Raw genomic sequence first — 19749 nt, forward strand, 5'->3', positions numbered from 1 at the left:
AGCTGGAAGAGAGAGCAGGAGCTACCAGGGAACATTGCTGAAGACCAGTGAGTGTCAGGAATGGCAGCCACGGTGCGCTCCTAGTGGGTGGCGAAGAAGCAGTTCTCCAGCATGGGGTCTGGCATTGATTCACATGCTAATGAATAATGAATATTCCCGGTCTTCAGGCTGGGAATCCTCTGTAAAAGAAAAAACAATTTCACTTTCACTTACAAACTGTATTCCTCCCTTAAACCAATCACTGTCCTCTTGGTCATACTGCCCCCATCCAATGACAGTCCTCTCCCTAAGCCCCTCCTCTGGCAGCCATCTTCAGATCTTTACTGCACGCTTCAGTGTTGGGAGTCCTTGAGTTTGCTCTGCGAGCTACTTCTACGTTTTATCATGTTCTCAACAGAAAACGGTTCTATTTTTGTTTCAAAAGAGCCTGTGTGCTCTCTTCTCCATCTGCCGACAGCGGAGGTCCGTTGTTGGTGAATTTCATCACCCCTCAAGGGCGTAGATCGCTGAAGATTCCAGAATACCGTTGGGCCTACTCCGTGCCCTCTGACCATGACGGAGAAGGAGGAGGGAAGAGGTCCCTCTTCAAGCCCTGCAACAAGTGCAGACTATGGAATGTGCTTGTTGAGGACAAGTACCTGCAATGCCTCTACTGCCTACATCCAGTCCACAAAGAAGTGGAGTGCGAGATATGACTCGGGTTCTCCAAGAAGACGATGAGGGATAGGCACAGTAGACTGGCGGTGTGGCTGAATGACAAGGCCTCTGCCCTGTGCTCCGACCACACCTAGGACTGTCCAGTCTGAGGAGCGGCCTTCTAAGTCCTTTGAGGGCGCCTCGTCCTTGGGGGCCCAAGACAAGGCCAAGAACAGCAAGTCTGAGTCCACCGGGTTCGCTGTGGAAGCGGGTCCCAAGGTGAATAGGGCGCGATCATCATCACCCTCCGCCTCCATTGCCAGCATGAATTGGAGCTCCTCCTCGAAAAGGAAATCATCCAACTCGGCTAAACTGTGGGACAAGCCTGAGAAGCCGCTGATGGATAAGAAGGCCGAACTGCCCAAGAAGGCCCAATCGGCACAGGATAAGACTTTGTCACTGATAGAGTTGGTGGTGGCTGCTCTCACGACGGCTAAGGGGGCTGACCCTGTGAATGTAAGCCCTGCAGCATAGAAGGTAGCCCTGCCCCCGAGGCATGAAACCACTGCAGTGACTTTGGCAAAGCCTGCTGGCATGCCGTAAATGGGAAAACCGGCTTAGACCAAGGTTCCAGCAGCTCATGGGGGAAAAATGAGGGGGCGAGGAGGCCCCGAAACAGCTCTCCCATGCCGTGGCCCAAGCCATGGAGGTCTCGTCCACAGACAAGGACCTGGAGTACTTACACACTGTCCACAAGGATGTGGAAGAGGAGGAAGAGGAGGAGGAGGAGGAGGAAGAAGAGGAAGAGGAAGAAGAAGAAGAGGAAGAAGAAGAAGAGCAGGAGGCGGAAGAAGAAGAAGAGGAGGAGGAGGACGGTGGCGACGACAGCACAGGGCCTAGTGTTCCAATCCCTCCAACTCAGCCCAGGGATGTGTCTCTGGACATTCTGTGAACCCTTCACACCTTGGTGTTGAAGATCCCGAAGAAGATACCACCGGGCCCAGTTCCAATGGTCCCGTAGGCCCCTGATCTGTCATCAGCAAAGAAGAGGAAGTGCCATCCGATGACCCCATTTCAGCCTCTGCATCGGTCCCTTCTCCCCCAGTGGACCAAGACAGGGGTACAGGGACAGCCAGGGCAATGACGGACGACGACGAAGATATCGTCGCAGCGGCCGGCATGTCTCCACATTTGGATATGCCACCTACGGCAACCCCACCGGGAAAGAGGGTTTCTTTTACCAAAGGCGCAAGGCCAAGAGGAAGACAATCATGGCAGTGTCCCTGCTGCACGATGTGTGGGCACGGCTCGGGCCAAACAGTATAGGCTGGAGAATAGTACTGGGTGCCGGAATCTGCACACAAGTGCCTGAAGTCGCAACCATTGCCGGATTCGGTGGTATCGGCAGCTGCGAGGAAACGGTCGGCTAACCCGTCCTCCTCTTCGGTCAATCCAGACAGTGAGGGGAAGAAGATGGACGCCATGGGAAGGAAGGTGATTTACACTGCAGAGTCCACCATCATGGAGACCAATCCACTGGCGATACTAGCCAGGTATAATAGGGAGCTGTTGTACAAGCTGGGTCCGATTTTGGAGTTCCTCCCGACGATAAGAAGATGGAGGCAATCACTCTCTTCCAGGAAGGAAAGGTAGCGTCTGATCAGGCCATCACAGTGGCGTTGGACTTCGCCGACACAGGGTTCCAGCAGATGGGGAACAGTGTCTGCCTTCGTCACCAAGTCTGGATGAAGGCCACAAATTTCCACCAGGTGGTCCAAGCGAGGGTACTGAACATACCCTTCGACGGAGATAGCCTATTTGCGAAGGTCGTCATCAAGTCCCTACAGGCCATCAAGGTGGATACGGAGACGGCCTGTTCCCTGGGCACCCTACAGCAGCACCGCTCTTCTTTTCGTTCTTCCGGAGGAAAGTCGAGCAGGTCTTCCAAAGGTTTCTTCTCATTGTACCATCAGCCTTCCAGATCCACGACTCAGGAAGCCTGCAGGGGCCATTCCCAGGCCTACAGTAGCAGAGGACAGCTTTGCTGTCGCCTGCAGGGCAGGATGCCGGCTCCGAAGCAAGCCTTAACCGGCCAGGACATTGGGTGTCCGCCCCGTGCACCCCGGTGGGAGGCCCGCTGACTAAGTTAGTCAGTGAGTGGAATAAGATCACCACCGACAGATGGGTGCTGGACGCTCTTGCCCAAGGACATTGCCTGGAGTTTCAGCACCGGTGTCTGCGGATCCCTCTGGTTGCCTTTCAGGAGCAGCCCATCCCTCAGCTCCTGCAGGAGGTATGGCCCATGTTGGGAAATGGGGAGCTTATTCCCCATATCTGAAGTCTATTCCAGGTACTTTTTGGTCAGAAAGAAGACAGGAGGCTGGAGGCCCATTCTAGACCTACGACGTCTGAACAGATACCTCAAGTCCCTAAAATTCAGGATGGTCATGTTGCAACTCGTGCTCAGTCAACTGGAAAAAGGAGACTTCTTGAAATCACTGGACGTGGAAGATGCCTACTTCCACATCTCCATTCACAGGAAAGGCCGAAAGCTTCTACGCTTTGTAGTGCAGGGACAACACTACCAGTTCAAGGCCCTACCTTTCGTCTTGATGTCGGCCCCATCTACACCTGCAGAGCATACACATGTACCCATACCTGGACGATTGGCTCAGTCGTGCCCGCTCGCAGGAGCTGGCCCCGGGACACACACAGACGACAGTCTAGCAACTAACAAAAATGGGATTCTCTCTCAACTATCCAATGTCCTGCTTGACGCCATCACAGAACCCTAGGCACCAGGCTCAATATGGTGTCTTGCCTGGCGTCTCTCTCGGAGTAGAGGATAGCAGCCATTCTGGGGAAGGTGCAACGGCTGTCATCAACGAGAACGGCCACGGTGTAAACCATCAAGTCGTTGATGGGCATGATGTCATCCTGCATCTACCTCGTCAAGCCCTCAGGTTGCAGATGCGGCCCCACCAGGAATTCCTGGATGCCCGCTGGATACAGGTGTCTTTAGGCCTCACAGACAAGTGTTTGCTCAAATACGAGTTACGGCGGGCAATAGTATGATGGGGCGTTCGCTCCAACGTCGGCCAAGGCACAGGATTCCAGAACCTGCCATACCAGACGACACTCACCACGGACGCCTCCAAAGAGGGATTGGGAGCGCACAACGGACATCTGCACACCAGAGGCCTGTGGTTGCCAGAGGAAAAGGATCTTCAGATCAACATCCTGGAGCTACGGGCAGTGTTCTGGGCCCTCAAATCGGTCCTCCCGTCCCTGAAAGGCAAGGTGGTAAGGATCTTCACAGACAACACCACCATGTTCTACATTAGGAAACAAGGGGGCACTTGATCCCCAGCGATCTCCAAGGGGGCGCAGGACTTGTGGCAATGAATTGTCGGACAGGGGATGTTCCTGATCCCCCTTCAAATGGCTGGAGTCAGGAACACCATTGCAGACTCTCTCAGCCGGGAACTGCGCTCCTGCCACTAGTGGGAGCTTAGTCAGGATCAGGTAGACCGCCTGTTTGCCAAGTGGGGCAGGCCCCAGATAGAACTGTTTGCGAGAGTGACGAACTCCAAGTGGAACAAGTTTGCCAGCAGGTTTTACCAGCCGAGGAGCCTGGGGGACGCGTTCTCCTTTCCGTGGGAAGGACTGTTTATATACGTGTTTCCTCCATTCTCTCTCCTACTTCGAGTCATCAGCACACTCAGACGGTGTCCATGCAAGATGATACTCATCACCCCGGCGTGGGCGAGGCCGATTTGGTTTGCGGACCTTCTCAGTCTGTCAGCGTCACCCCCGTCAGACTGCCGGTAGTTCCGGATCTTCTCACCAGAGAAGGGGGTGCAATCCTGCATTACAATCCACGATCGCTGAATTTGAGGACTTGGCTCCTCCAGCCCTAGAGTTTGGTCGATACGAGTTGCCTGCGGGCTGCATAGAAGTCCTCGCCAAGGCAAGGGCGTCCTCGACTTTGAAGTGCTACGGTCGCACGTGGAAGCGTTTCATTCCATGGTGCCGTTCTCGGAAGATTACCCTGCTGAGGGTCACGGCCATGAACATTCTTCCATACTTGCTCTCCTTGGCCAAGGCCGGCCTGGCACATGCTTCTATCAAGGTGCATCTGGTGGCTATTTCCCACTACACCAAGTCCCCAGGAAGATCTTCACTGGTCTCACCAACTCGTCAAGGACTTTTTCGGTCTTTCCCACCGGTGAAGGCTCCTGCCCCGGCGTGGGAACTCAACGTAGTTCTGACGAGGCTCATGGGGGCCCCCATTTGAGCCTATGAATCAGGCTCCTCAAGTTCCTCTCATGGAAAACTGCTTTCCTTGTGGCCATCACCTCCGCCAGGAGGGTGGGTGAGATGCAGAACCTATCCTGCAAGCAATCATACCTGATTTTCCATGAATCGAGGGTGGTGCTGCGGACGCACCGTCTTTCATGCCAAAGGTTCTGTCAGAATTCCACCTCAACAAGCCTTTGGTGTTAACCTGTTTTTTTCCTGAAACCTCCATCACCGTTTGAAAGGGCCTTGCACTCGCTGAACGTTGCTTGTGCCTTAAAGTTCTACGTGACACGCACAAGAGTTTTTGGAAGACCTCACAACTGTTTGTGAACTTTGGTCCTGTGAACCATGGGAAGACCTTTTCCAAGGTTTCCTTCACAAGGTGGCTTTCCGGCTGCATCATGCATTGTCATCTATTGGTGAAGCGACCGCTGCCTGGCCGTCCGAGAGTCAACTCCACCAGAGCGATCGATGCAACGTCAGCATTCCCTGTCTGGTGTGCCCCTGCTGGACATCTGCAGGGCTGCTACGTGGAGGCCACGCACACCGTCACGAAGTTCTACTGAGTCCAGAGTCGACCAAGCAGTGCTGCGCAACCTGTTTGCTTGAGGTGAGTCTGTTCCAGAGGTACGAGTTAATTGCTTCTGTTGAACCTTGCCACCTCCTGTGGTTGTGCAAAGTTGTACTGCTATGTATTTGTTCATGAGCATGTGAATCCATGCCAGACCCCATGCTGGAGAAGGAACAAGTTACTTACCTGTAACTATTGTTCTCCAGCATGGATTTGGCATGGATTCACATGCAAACTCTCCCGTCGTCCCTTCTGCGGCTCTTCTGGTCATACTACCACTTTACGTGCTTACCGAATCTGAAGATGGCTGCCAGAGGAGGGGCTTGGAGAGAGGGCTCTCAATGGATGGTGGGACTATGACCCAGAGGACAGTGATTGGTTTAAGGGAGAAATACAGTTTGTAAGTTAAAGCAAAACTGTTTTTTCTTTTACCGAGGATTCCCAGCCTGACAGTGAATATTAGTTATTCATGAGCATGTGAATCCATGCTAGACCCATGCTGGAGAACAATAGTTACCAGTAAGTAATTTGTTCCTACATTACGGAACGAAAGGAAGACTTACAATTAAAGCTGCTAGATGCATATTGAATACCGAACAAAATCAGAAATTGAAATTAAGCACATTGAACATTTATTTCGGAACGAGCTGAATGAAACTTAACCATTTAGCATATTGCATATCTGATAATATCTAGCACAGTGAAATCACGCAAATAAGCTTGTGGAATATAAAACGTAAGGAATCTTTATGGGCAAAGGAAGTGATAAAAGACTACAAAAGATAAAGTGCCCAAGTAACAACAACATTTAAGAAACTACATCAGTATGAAAGAGTGCCATTAAAGGTGGGACAGAAGTAAGACCACCACACAGTGAACTTCATGAACAATTGCAGTGTGGCAAGGCCAAAGACTGGCAAGAGGTGTTTGACATACTCTGGCAGACTCATGAGGATACCAAGTAGAAGCCAAAGGAGTGTGAATATTATACACAAAGCCAAGAGGCCACAAGGAGAGAGGGATCCTGGTTGCGCGACCTGTGGTGGGTGGACCCTTGGGTCCGACAACTGCAATTAGACCAGTGAGCCCTGAACTGCGAGAACCAAACGACATTGTGGAACAATACTCAAAAGTGATACTGCCAGTGAATGGACAAGGTAATCCAAGAATATAGTCAAGCTGACCTTAAATTGTGTTAACCTATTTGTTTGACAAATGTAATTACCTATAACTGGTAGAGTTGAAGTCTTGGGGAAGGGAGCCCTGAGATGTGAGGCATTTACCTGTTCTCTTGGGGCAAAGCTTTGAGACCATTTTCCTTTTAACTATATTGCTTGGAACTTGGGGAAGAGAACCCTGAGAATTGTGTGGAACTGTATTACCTTATGTGGAAGAAAGGTAATTAAACTTGGGGAATGGAGCTGAAGAAGCTGAGAGCTGGAAGCAGCTCAGAACTGTTTGTTGAACACTGTTTCTTTTTTACTTTGACATCCCTACACACTGTTTATCTTTAATTGTGAGGGCAAGCATAGGTTTTGGAAACAGACTTTTAAGTTGAACTCTTTGACTCAGACTTTCCTTAGTTTTGTTCACGTAGGGAAATCCCACCCTAGCACAGGGCAAGATAGGCCTTTAACCATTCTGACATTTAAGTTAATAAATATCTTTTGTTTGAATTTTAAGTCTGTTGTCTGTGTCTTACTTCATGATGCCTTCACAGATGCCATAGTTTTCTCTTTTAATACTCTAGACTATGAACATAGTGGTGAAGTAATAACTTCTGTGAATAATGTAACATTTGTATAACAGACTACATGTTGATTCATTTTAATAACTTAGGTAGATGAATTCTGCATCTGTGTAACTTGCCTTTCCGACCACCATTGAGTCCTGCTGGACCCCCTTGTTAACCTATACATATCTTTTCTTAGGAAAATGATACATTTGTTGTATATAATGTTCCTTTACATAATGCTGGTGCTCCCTAAAATTTCAAATGATTTTCTTTCAAGAAACACACTTCTACATCTGTTACAGATCCATGCAGCAGTGGTATATCTTCTCAATAAAAAAAATCACGTATTTGTATTGGGTTAATAGCACGTGGCAGTGAGTTCAGTTGAACATAATTATGTATAACATGTGTTACTATTTTACTATGACTACAGGAGCTTGCTAATCACTGTAGCAGAAGTTGTCTCATAACAAAATCGGACAAGCGGAGAACTACTCCAAAGAGATCTTCATGGTTAGCAATTTTGCTTCCCAAGAACCGATTCAGCGTATCTTTTGACCAACTTTACGCACTAACCTAAGGACACGCTTTGTGAACAACATTAAATCCATTAAATCCTTAAAGGACTCTTGCTGTGACAAATAACGCAGATAAGGTTTAGCAAATCAATCATGACCACGCTGTGCTGGCTCTCACCTTCTTGAGTAAACGGCTCTAAATCTGAAAGCCCTCGTAGCACTCTATAAATGCTTAATGTTAGAGCATCAAATGCAGTGAATTCTGGCACATCACCCTGTAGGAGATGCAGTTCGGAATGGTGGTCACAGAAATGTAGGATGTGCAAGGAAAAGTAATTACACTGATTATGTCTGTTGGCTTTGTAGAGTCCTTATTGGACAAATTGCCTTTGTCAGTGGCCACTAATGATGTGCCATGCTTGGCTGTGGTGCAGTCTGCAGGAAGTCAGGAACATTTCATTAGTCATTTCATAATAACCTCTTCCAGCTTGTTTCAGACTTCACCCTCCCGCTGTTAGCCAAGATATGCATGCTAGTAGTGACTCAATAGTTGCAAAAAACATGGATCTGGAGCATTGTCTAGACACCACATGATCAAGGAGGCTCAGGCCAAGACATGGAACTGGCAGTCTGAATTTGGAAAGGCATTTTCACTGGGAGAGACACGAGGAAACCATGGTAGTCCAGTTGAAAATGTCCACTCCTTTTCATACAGGATACCATAAACTGTTGGTTGCCTTGGTAAGGGAGCTATGCATGACTAAATTGAGTGCTTTTGTTAGGAGAACTTTTTTTAAGCTAATGTGTGGGTGTCTCCTGTGGGCTTTTTTTCTCCCTAGCCCAGGTTTCCCTAAAGCCCTAGATGGTTACTAGATTGGTAACACCTACAGGCAATCACCTCATCTATCTTAATACCTCAGCGATCATTCTAGGTGGATCCTAACCTGGTTCCCACTGTTACTATGTTTTCAAGAAGAGGTGCCTTCCAATCATCCAGCTGCACGCTCTTGTACTCCTTGCCCTGATGTTCTATTCTTCCAATATTCTTCCTTCTACTCCCACTCTCCCTTGATCTCTGCTACCAATCTCCCCTCTCCACAACTCTCCTCTCCTTTTCTCACTCCACTTGTCTCCTCTCTACACTCCTCTACTCTCCCCTCCATCTCTTTTTCTACTCCAGCCCACCCTCCTTCGACTCCCTCACTCACTCTACTTACTTACTCCCCTACACTCCATCTTAGTCTCACTCACCCAGCCTCCCCACATGCATGCACTCTGACAGCCAATTACCACTTTCTCTCACCATGCAATACCTCACCTTGCACATGCTCTTTGCAAACTTCCTCCACGCTCTGCTCCACCATCCTTCCTGCTCTTGGAACCCTTTTATGCTCCTCGTTTCCCTCTCATGGGTCCGGACATCCACCTGGATCCCTGGGCCAATTACTAACCTGATCTTTCCCTGGGATCTTTGTGCACAGGTGTGAGGCTTTAGTGGTCCTCGGAAGCCCCCACTCCTCCTCCACTGCAGGTCTGCCTGAGTTTTTCCATGGCGGGCCGTGGCAAACATATTCCCTTTTAGAGTTGATAGGCGTATGGTCTTTTAATGCAAACACTGCATTCGTTCTGCCAGCTTTTGGACATGTAGCGTGGACCTTCTGATCGCTGCTTTGCAGCTTGTAGCACTTAGCAGTCCTGCAATTCAGTCGTCTCTGTCACTGTTGGGTTGTTCCCTCCTTTCACCACTGCAAGGACCTCTGGGTGTTGTAGTCCTGGAAGAAAGGAGATGGAATACTGGCCAGCACATGACATGGGAGGTATGCAATGATTATACGTGGTACTTGATGTTTGTAGCCAGGCACAAGTGGGAGGAACAAACTAGGACCCTTCCAACACCTGTGGGCCAGGGCTGGCTCTGGAAAACACCCTGGTAAGCTTCCCGCTACAGGTTGAGAGGTGTCTCCATCCCCTGTCGATAGTGTCTCGGACCCTGCCACATAATATAACAAAAGGTTTTGCCTAATACAGTTTAACATTGAATTATTTGGGGGTTTTAAATATCTCTTTTATATTGTTCTACAGACATGTTTAAACATTATCACCAGTAAAATCCTACATATCATCCTAGACAGAGATTGTGTTATTTGTGTGGGTGATCAAACTTATAGTACCCAAAGAATGATTACATTAAATATGGTAATACATAAAGGAAAATAAATGGGGGCATAAATGCAACACAACAGAAAGTCAGAATGGTATGATGCATGTAACCTATTTGTGAAATAGACTTAGCTCAAGGCTCTTTTATGCATGCGTTTAATCATATTCTGAAAATAACCATGTGTGAAATCTCATATCCCCTTTTACCAGGTCTGTCTGAAATTCTATGAATATGAATTCATGGAACTCGCCTGCCAGTGCCCTGCAGTAATATGCTGCCGATGTGCTCCTACTCAGAAGGCCCAGATAGTGCGGTTACTGCAAGAGCGGACTGGGAAGCTTACCTGTGCAGTAGGTAGGAAAACCGAGATTCAAATCCTTTCCCTTTCTTCCCTAAGTATATAAGATGCTGCAGTGAAGTTGGAACACCTCTCTGCAGTTTTAAATACATGTTTTCCTCAGGTTTGTTGAATATGAGTGTACCTATTCATCCGTACTGTTGTAAACGCCTGTAATTCATGTCTTTATTTAAGGGGAATTTTATAAAGCTGACCTATCAAGTGTGTTGTTAAACAAATTCGCAGGTCTGATCAGAAACCATCTCAATTCAATTCAATTCCTTATTGAAATGCATATTCAAATGTGCACTCAATTTGCGATGTTTACTTCTGTCCCCTTCTGTTTTTGTATGTGTTGCATCGGTAGGAACCCGACACCAAACTTGTTTTGAATTGGTGGGAGCAGGACACTATGCATGTTGGCAATAGAGTGCTGCTGCATATATACTTCAGGAATCAGAATTGATGGGAGTAATTCTGCTCCTGCTTTAGCCTCAATGTGCCTGGTTAGCTTGAAACCAACAGCTTCCAGGAGCTACTTTTGCTCCTCCGAGAAAGTGGTGCCATAGACACATACCTATGTGACATTAACTCTGGGTTTTTACGTGCATGTTCTTACATGAGCATTAGGACATACCTAGACGATATCTGTAGGATAATGAGTCTCACATACTGGACAAAGTCATAGTTTGTGTCTCATGTGGAAGTAAGCTTTCTGGCATGCCAAGCGCTAGCGTGTCGTTCTCTAGAGGTATCTATGGCTTACTGGGTGATGCCTGATACCCAAGAGGTGCTTTTATTTCCTACTCCTGGAAGCTTTAGTGTGGTCCTTGTACATTATGCAGATACTGCTTCCTTGTCCCTGTATATGCTCAGATAATTCATATATTTTCAATAGCTTGCTCATTATGGTTTCATGTGCTTTATCATAAATGCATTCCTCAGTAGTCGAATTTGTATAAAGACCAAGGATTGGTAGTTTTATGATTTAAACAGCTGTTTTGTAATGTATACTTTTATTGGTTTTAATGCCCCATAAAACTGTACATACTATGGACAAAATGAATGGAGCGCAATGACACAAGTTCTTGCTTATGTCTCATATTAACTCGTGTTCATAGGTCAGGACATGCTATATAGTAACATAAACGAAGCCATGCATTACTTGTAAAACAAGCAACACGAAACAAAAAGAGGGAGAAAGTAGGGGAACGTCAAACTGTACATAACCATAAAAAGAGAGGTGACAGGGATACAAGACCATCCTACACCAGACAAGCCATTTCTTTTTCTTTGAGTAGTGGTCCACCGGTACTGGTCAACACAAGTGACCTAGATCTCCGTATATCTGTCTTTAAGCTATGATCCACACATTTCTCACTTCCTCACCATAAGGTTTTTTGTGTTTTCACACCTTTAGGAATTGCTTCGTAGCCAAAATAAGTGCACTCATGAACTGTAGCTCCAATGTATTACCACATTTAGTCAACCTTGCACCCATCTGTAGAATCACCATCTCGGGCCTCTGAGGAATTTGAGTTGCCAGCACCAATTGGACTCCTGGGAGAACTTCTCCCACTCTGGCTGCTCCAGAGCATATGTAATAGAGTGCCACCATTGCCTGTACAACTTCAACCTCAATCTGATTCTAAAAGCCCCAGAGAGAACATGTGTGCTAGTCTGTAATACAATCCAAACAGTACCTTCTGATGGATAAGCCTCAGTTATAGGTCAAGGGTTCCCTCGAAGCCCACACTCCGTATTGTTGCCCACTGTCCATCAGAAAAGGCTGCACCCAAGTCCACTGCCCAGGCCTTCTTGTTTTTATCATGCAAAAAAGTCACATACTCTGAATTCATTTTGTAGTAGCAGTTCAACTCTCGTTGGCCCTTTGCTCAGGAGGGACAGGGCATGTTTACTCTCTTGCAGTATTCTATATAAAGCCGCAAATCAAGACATTTTCCTCCTGCATGAGGTTGAATTTCTCCTGTAGAGATTCAAAGGGAAATTGCAGTGCCCTCCCATATGTCATCCGTTGGACACTGACATCTACCACTTCCATCTTAGTCAATGATTCCCCAGTTTAAGAGTCTGATAGCGCCACAACACTGCTTACCATGGAGGTACAAGGCATCTTTCATCCCCATCAACCATGCTGTAAATCTATTAAAGATGTCAATGACCGCATTTCGCCATTGTTCGTACTGCTTGCTCTACAAAGGATCCTGTATGTGTTGTTTGGTGATATAATCTGCTTCTCCATCCTAGTCCATTTGCATTTTCCTATTCCACATAAAGGAAGAGGTGACAGACTTGGTGGAATGGAAACACTTAATGGTTATCCTCCAGCTTTGGCAGTCTGAACATGCCCTCCAGACCATCTACCTGATGACCGTTACTTGCCTCTGTATTCTCTTCTATTGGAGGAGGTCTGTCAGCTTCTGGCAAAGGGGGCCATAGACCTGGTACCCTGCTTGGAACGAGGCAATGGTTGGTAATCAACCTTTTTTACCGTACTGAAGAAAGACTGAGGCCTAGGTTCCATCTTGTATCTGGAGCTTCTGAACATGTACTTATGCAAGGACAAGTTCAAGATTGTCACGCTAGGCCAGATTCTTTAGTTCGCCCTGGATCTCCAGGATGCATACTTTCATGTGCCCATCCACAAGAAGCACAGTAAGTTCCTGAGATTCAAAGTGGGGGAATGCCACTACCAGTTCAAGGTCTTGCCCTTCGAGCATTCTTCGGGCACCCAGGCTTTTCACCAAACCGCTGGCAGTGGTAGTGGCTTGACTCACAAGGGAGCTCATCCATGTTTTTACTTATCTGGACCACCGGCTCATCCGAGCTCACTCCCCACTTGTACCGAGCATGCAACCCATTGCACAGCTTGGTCTTCTCCCTGAACTCTCAAGCTTTGCTGTCCCAGTACCTCCAATTCATCACGACCTCTGCAACACTCTCTCACTCTCTATCTACCACTCTGGCCCGACTCACTCTGCAGGGCACACTTTGGATGTTCTGATCTCTACAGACCTTCCCCTTTCTATCCCTCTCACCACTCATCTCTCCTGGAGTGATCACGTTCTCCTTTCCTCCCAGCTCACTCTCTCCACCACTCAGTCCAGGCGAACTGCAGCACTGCCACCTACCTTCTCGTTTATCTGACCCATGAAGCGTGTGTCAGTTGAGGCTTTCGCCACCACTTTCTCATCCCCTTCCCCCTTTGGCTGACTCACACCCTGACACAGCCCTCTCCATGCTCCTCTCTGCTATCTCTGATACCCTTGATGTCCTTGCCTCTGTCATGAGGATCCGCTTGAAGCCCAAAGCCAAGTGCAACTCCTGGTACGACTCAGACCTCGCTACCCTTAAACGCAAGTGCAAGGTAGCGGAGAGAAAATGGCGTGCTTCTGGGAACATTCGCTGACAAACTGGCCTACCGCCTGCTCCAAAGGCAATACCGGCTCTTTGTCCGCTCCAAGAAGAGAGCCCACATCCAAGTCCGCACCTCTGCGGCATCTAACAACTCGGCCAAACTCTTTAAAATCTGCAAAGAGCTGGCCAATCCTGATGCAGTCTCTACCTCTCCTGTCCCCTCCCAGGTCCTGTGCACGGCCCTGACTTCTCATTTCATCTCTAAAACTCAGGACATCCTGTCCTCTATCTCTTCCTCTCCCCTTGGCCCCTCTAGTGCCTGCTCTTCCGCTGGCCCTTCTTCAGCCACCTCTCCTCCCTCCACCTCTGCCTTTCCCCTGTTCTCTCCAACAAGGTTTCTAGACAAGTCATATCTATGAAAGTCTCGTTAAAACAGGTCAGGTTCACCCCTGTTCCTCCAAAATGATCAAAGACCACATTGACACCTTGGCCCCTGCTCTGGCTGACTTCTGCAACCACTTCTTCGCCACTGGGTTCTTCCCTTCCCCCCCCCTGAAACACTCCCTTGTGCCCCCTCTTCTTAAGAAACCCTCTGCCGACCCGTCCCGCCCTGCTAACTATCGCCCAATTTCCATCACTGCTTTCCTGGGCAAACTCCTGGAGAAGTTTGCCATCTCCCAGCTTAATCTTCACACTGAATCTGTTGGACGTCACCATGACCATCAGTCTGGCTCCAGAGCTGCCAGAAGCACGGAAACTGCTCTCCTGAACATCTGTGAAGACCTGCTCTCCAACCTTGATTCCAACACCCCCTGTGTCCTCATCTTACTTGATCTCTCTTCTGCCTTTGACACTGTCGGCCATGCCATCCTGCTCAACCGTCTCTGTGATAACCAGGCCCTGGCTTGGCTGACCTCTTTCTTCTCAGATCAACCCTCCCAGGTCCAGCTTGGGTCCTTCCTCTCCTCTATCTCTAGCTGTGGTGTTCCCTAGGGGTCTAACCTATCTCCCTGGCTGTTCGACCAATACCTGGCACTTCTTGCCCACCGCATTGACGCTCTCTGCCCCAACTTTCAGTGCTATGCGGATGACACTCAACTCATTTTCAGGCTCCCTTCCGCCACTTCTTCTCCTTCTCTCATCTCTGACTGTCTGTCTGCTATCCAGGAGTGGTGTGCCGCCAATGATCTCTACCTTATGACCAGTAAGACAGAGATTCTCCTCATGAGCCCACCTGCTCCCTCCTTTCCTGTCACTCTCTGGCCGGCCTCTCTTGGCCCTCTTCCTGCTCCCACATGTGAGCCTAAAAACCTTGGGGTCATCTTTGACTCCATACTCTTCTTCTCTCCTCGCATCTCTGATGTCTTTAAGAAGTCACACTACCAGCTGCACCTCCTTAGAGGTATTATTCCTTTCCTCTCCTTCCCCCAGAGGCTCACTGTCTCCAGAGCTCTGGTTCTCTCTAGGCTGGACTACTGCAACAGCCTCTTTCTAAATCTTCCTGCTTCTACTCTCTGCCCTCAAAACTCATCCAGAACAGGACTGTGAGACTTGTCCTTGGCCTCAAGCACAGGCATCGAATCTCTCCAGGACTGAAATCTCTGCACTGGCTCACAGTGGCTGCGAGGATTAAGTATAAAACCTGCTGCATTGTCCACAAGGGCCTCTGGGGCCTGGGGCATCAATGCCTTCAACTCCCTCTTCCTAAATATCTTCCTTCTCAAGCTTTGTTCATCCGCCTCCAACTCCCTCAGAGTCATTCGCTTCTCCAAGCAACGAGTTGGTGGTAGATCTCTTTCTTCGGCTGGGGCCTCCCTTTGGAAGAGCCTCCCTGCCTCCCTAGCAACTCCCGTACTTGGACAGTTTTTTCTGTATCCCTACAGCCCCCTACCAGCACTTGACACCTTATGTCGGCACTTTTTACTTTGCTCTTATTTATTCTATTTATTTTTGACTGTCAATCCCATGTACTGCACTGCCCCTTCCACCTTCCCCTGCACTTGCATGATCTCAATGTCACCTGGCCTAGTAAGATCGTTGTCTGTCTTCCCTCTGTTCCCCCTCCCTTGTCTCATCGCGCTTTGAAACACTTGTGTATAGGTGCGTTATAAATGCTATACCATATCATATCGGGGCTGTCTTGGACACTCTGCTGGGCTGGGTCATCCCAACGGAGTACAGAATAGCAAACATCTCCAAGATAGTTAATCTCTTCCAATCACTGAAAAAGCTTCCTGCCTCAGATTTTCTCCACTTGCTGGGTGTTATGGCTTCCTGCATCCTTGTAGTGCCAGAGGCTTGGTTGCTCATGTGATCGCTTCAGTGACTTGTGAGTTTCCACTGGTCTCAGATTCAGGGACATACGTTAGATCTTCCTCAGGTTTTCCTCGGTTAATGTCTCCAGAGAACTGGAATGGTGGTCCCAGAATGACAACCTTTTGGGAGGGGCATTGTTTTGACAAACCTGGCCCCAATTTTCAGGTCAAGGATGCGTGCCTGAAGGACTGGAACAGTCACCTCCACAACCGTACGGTGAGCACCTGTGGTCCCCAGCAGAGTGCCAGGAGCACATCAATTTGCTGGAGTTGACAGCGATCAGGCTGGCAGTGGTTGCTTTCCTCCCCTATGAGAGGCAAGACTATTTTGGTCCTGATGGTTAAACCAGTAGCCATGCATAACCTCAACAAGCTGGGCGGTGTGGGCTCCTTACCTCTGTGCAGAGAAGCAATTTGGTTGCGGTTCTGGGCTCTCGAGAACAGTGTGTCCCTGACAGCAGCTTATCAGGTCAGCAAGGAGAATGTGTTGGCAGATGCCCTGAGCCCAACAGCCTTTGACCTCCCACGAGTTGGAGCTCTGGCAGGAGATTTTCTCCCATTGAGCTACTCCTCAAGTGGATACCTTCACCTTTAGTGTGAAAGGGAGTGCAAGTGGTTCTGCTCCATAGGAGCTTTGAGAGACACTTTAACAGTTGATTGGAACTTGCTCTATGCATTCCCGCTGATCCCTGTCATACCGCTAACTCACCTTTTCAGATCCAAAATGATCTTGATTGGTCCGGCTTGGGCCTTGATAGCATGGTACCTGGAGTTGATGGACATTTCAGAGGGCAGACCTCCTCTCCCACAAGGAAGTGTTGACCATGCACTCAAATGTCCGCTGCCTGAACCTTCATGTCTGGCTGCTGAAAGGTTGTGGTTTAAAGAATGGGATTTGTCAGACGTCATGCTCGACATGCTCCTCTCGGCTAGTAGGCCAGCAACAAAATCCAGCTATCCCTGGAGATGGTGTACGTTTTTGGCTTGGAGTCTTTGTAATCAGTTTCCCCCACGCCAGTTTATTGTACTGGAGTGGGATTTACATTTTGTGTTATTTTGAATGGGCGCTCAGTTTGATCCCCTTCATTCCTGTTCTTTAAGATTGCTCATCCTTTATGTTGTTAAATCTTTTTTTTGTTAAATCTATTTTTAATTATTTTTTGTATCAGACTATTCCATTCCATGTCATATAATTGCATACATTCAAAAAGTCAGCTGCATAAATATTCAAAAATATCCAAACAAGGAGAAAGTAGATAAGAACACATACCCCATACACAACACAAAAACATCCCCATTTTTTGTCTATCCTTCAATTCTCAGTGCCTCCTTCTCCCCTCACCTTGAAACCCTTATTCCATCTTGCCCCATACACCCTTTCTCAATTCGCAATAGTAACAACCCATTTCCTTTACATCCTTCAGCACACTCCCCCTACCCCCTCACTGATCCCGAGCATTGGGATTTAGTCATTTCAAGGGGGTTTCAAGTGTGGGGAAGGAGGTACTTTGATTTAACAGTTGACCCCAATCCAACTCCACTCCTTCCTCCTTTTCCAGATTCCTGTTTTTCCATAAATTCTCTACTTCGAGGGGATTGGGTCCTCCGACGTATTCCATATCTATGACAGGTAATGTCCACAGCTGTGCTGCTTCGGAAAATCTTTGGCGTCTGCGTCCTGCGTCACCTCCTCCGACGGCCGACGTCACCCGATGTGATAAGTAGGACGCACGACGCCCATAGCCTCAGTTCCGTTTTTTCCGCAAACATGTTCGCTTCGTGAATCCCGGTACGCCTCGACTCGTTGGAGTTTGCTGTTTTCAATTCTCGGTTCGTTGAACCTGTTCATTTTGTTGTGAAGACCTGTTCGTGGTGATGTCTTCTTCGTCTTCAACCCCACGTCCGGGCTTCAAGAAATGCGGGGACTGTGGGTCCAAGATGTGGGTCACGGACTCGCACAACGCCTGCCTCTGGTGCCTCGGGGAGGCCCACGATACGGACGACTGTGTCGACTGCCAGTCGCTCACGGCAAAGGCCTTGTGGGAACGCAAGAAGAAGCTGTTGGTAGGCCGGGTGTCTAAGCCCCGGAAGTCGAGGTCTGCGGGGCTTTCGACAGATGACTCGAGGGGCGACTCTCCACGTCATCGTCGGAAGTCCAGTGGGTCTCCTTCCAGGAGTCGGTCTCGCCACTCCTCCGCCTCTTCGAGGCATTCCCGGAAGCGCCGGCATAGGTCGCCTTCCCCGTCCTCTTCCGAGGACTCCGCCCGTCGGCGGGTCGCTTATCCCTCCATGCAAGCGACACCGGAGGAATGGGCTTCCCTCGGGAAGCAGATGCTAGCAATTCTTGAATCGCAGGGCACCGGTCCGTCCGCGCCTCCGAGTGGGGTCAGTCGGCACCGGTCGTGAGACACCGCTCGTACGCCTTCGGGCTCGAGTGGTCGGCACGGCTCGCGGGAGAGGTCCCGCTCGGACAAGGGTAGCCGTTCTCGCCATGCCTGTTCCAGGTCCCGGACCTCGACGTGCTCGAGAACGCGTGATCCTGTGCCGTCTTCAAAGAAAACGTCGACGCCTGTGGCACCGAGGTCGTCGACGATTTCTCTTGAGACTCCGCCTCCCAGGGGGTCGTCGACGCCGTCTGCGCCTAGGTCGTCGAGAGATGCTCGGAGCTCCGGCTTTGAGGCCTAGTGTCGACGCCGCCGATGCTGGCGGCACTGCAGCTGACGTCGACGCCTTTTCTGTCGACGCCGGCGCTGACTCGTTCGGCGCCCTCGACGCCTTTCGAGGCGGTGGTGTCGGAGGGGCCCCGTGACACGGGGTTTGCCCCTAGAAAGGCTCTGGCTAAGGTCAGGCACTGCTTTGGTCCCCAGAGGTCTTCCTCTCCCCGCCTGGAGTACATTTCTGAGGGTGATGAAGGCTCTGATGGCGGCTTGGTTCCGGTTACGGTTACGGTTCCCGATGAACTTATCTCGGGCCATAGTCAGTTTGCTGCATGATGCCAGTGGACTGGACACCTCTCCGGAGGTGGAGCTTTGTAGGCCTGAGCCTGGCACTCATGCCGACTCTTCATATCGGCTCCTTATGTCTCGGGTCACCGAGTACTTGGGTTGGTCAGCTCCCCCAGGGGAGTTCGTTCAGGATGATCTCACGGACATCCTTGATCTCGGACCACCCACTGACCCGGTTTTGCCTTTTCATATGGCTCTGCAGAGAAGGGTGGCGGCGGCTTGGACTGCTCCGGAGAGTCTCCCGGCAGTGGGCAAGTCTTTGTCGCGAAAATACCGTCCAGCCAGTAGCGACCCCTGCTACTTTTCTAGGCACCCCACTCCGGAGAGTTTGGTGGTGCAGGTGGCTACGGCCCCGGCAAAGCAGGCGTCGTATCCTACCATCCCTCCGGATAGGGACGACAAACGTTTTGACGGCTGGGCGAAGAAAGTGTTTTCTTCAGGGGGTATGGCGCTTCAGGCGGCCAACTCCATATGTGCCTTGTCTCGTTTCACACACACTCTGTGGAACTGTGTTGCATTAGCGGCTGAACATATTCCCGAAGGGGACGAACGGGATGGTTTCCTTGCTATGGTTCAGGATGGCAAGGATGCCATGTGTGAGGCCGTTCAGTCGGGTTTGGACTTGGCGGATTGTGTCAGCCGGTCAATGGCGGCGAGCACCGTAATGTGCAGGTTTGCGTGGTTGCGGAAGTCTGGGTTCGCTCCTGATGTGCAGTCCCGGCTCCTCAACATGCCCTTTGACGGTGAACACCTTTTTGGCAGCAAGGCTGACGAGAGCCTTGAGAGGTTGC

The 19749-nt window shown here is 49.5% G+C and overlaps 1 protein-coding gene across 1 annotated transcript in view; it reads left to right on the forward strand.

Moving 5' to 3' along the window:
* The window catches only part of ATP9A (ATPase phospholipid transporting 9A (putative)), a 1385006-nt gene that overhangs the window by 1124665 nt on the left and 240592 nt on the right, over positions 1-19749 (forward strand). The window contains exon 21 of the mRNA XM_069651153.1: positions 10133-10277. Within this exon, the coding sequence (XP_069507254.1) occupies positions 10133-10277 (145 nt within the window). The remainder of the gene's footprint in view (positions 1-10132; positions 10278-19749) is intronic.

This window comes from Ambystoma mexicanum, chromosome 3p (genome assembly GCF_040938575.1).
Source record: "Ambystoma mexicanum isolate Mex_15411 chromosome 3p, UKY_AmexF1_1, whole genome shotgun sequence".
NCBI classification, from domain to species: Eukaryota; Metazoa; Chordata; class Amphibia; order Caudata; family Ambystomatidae; genus Ambystoma; species Ambystoma mexicanum.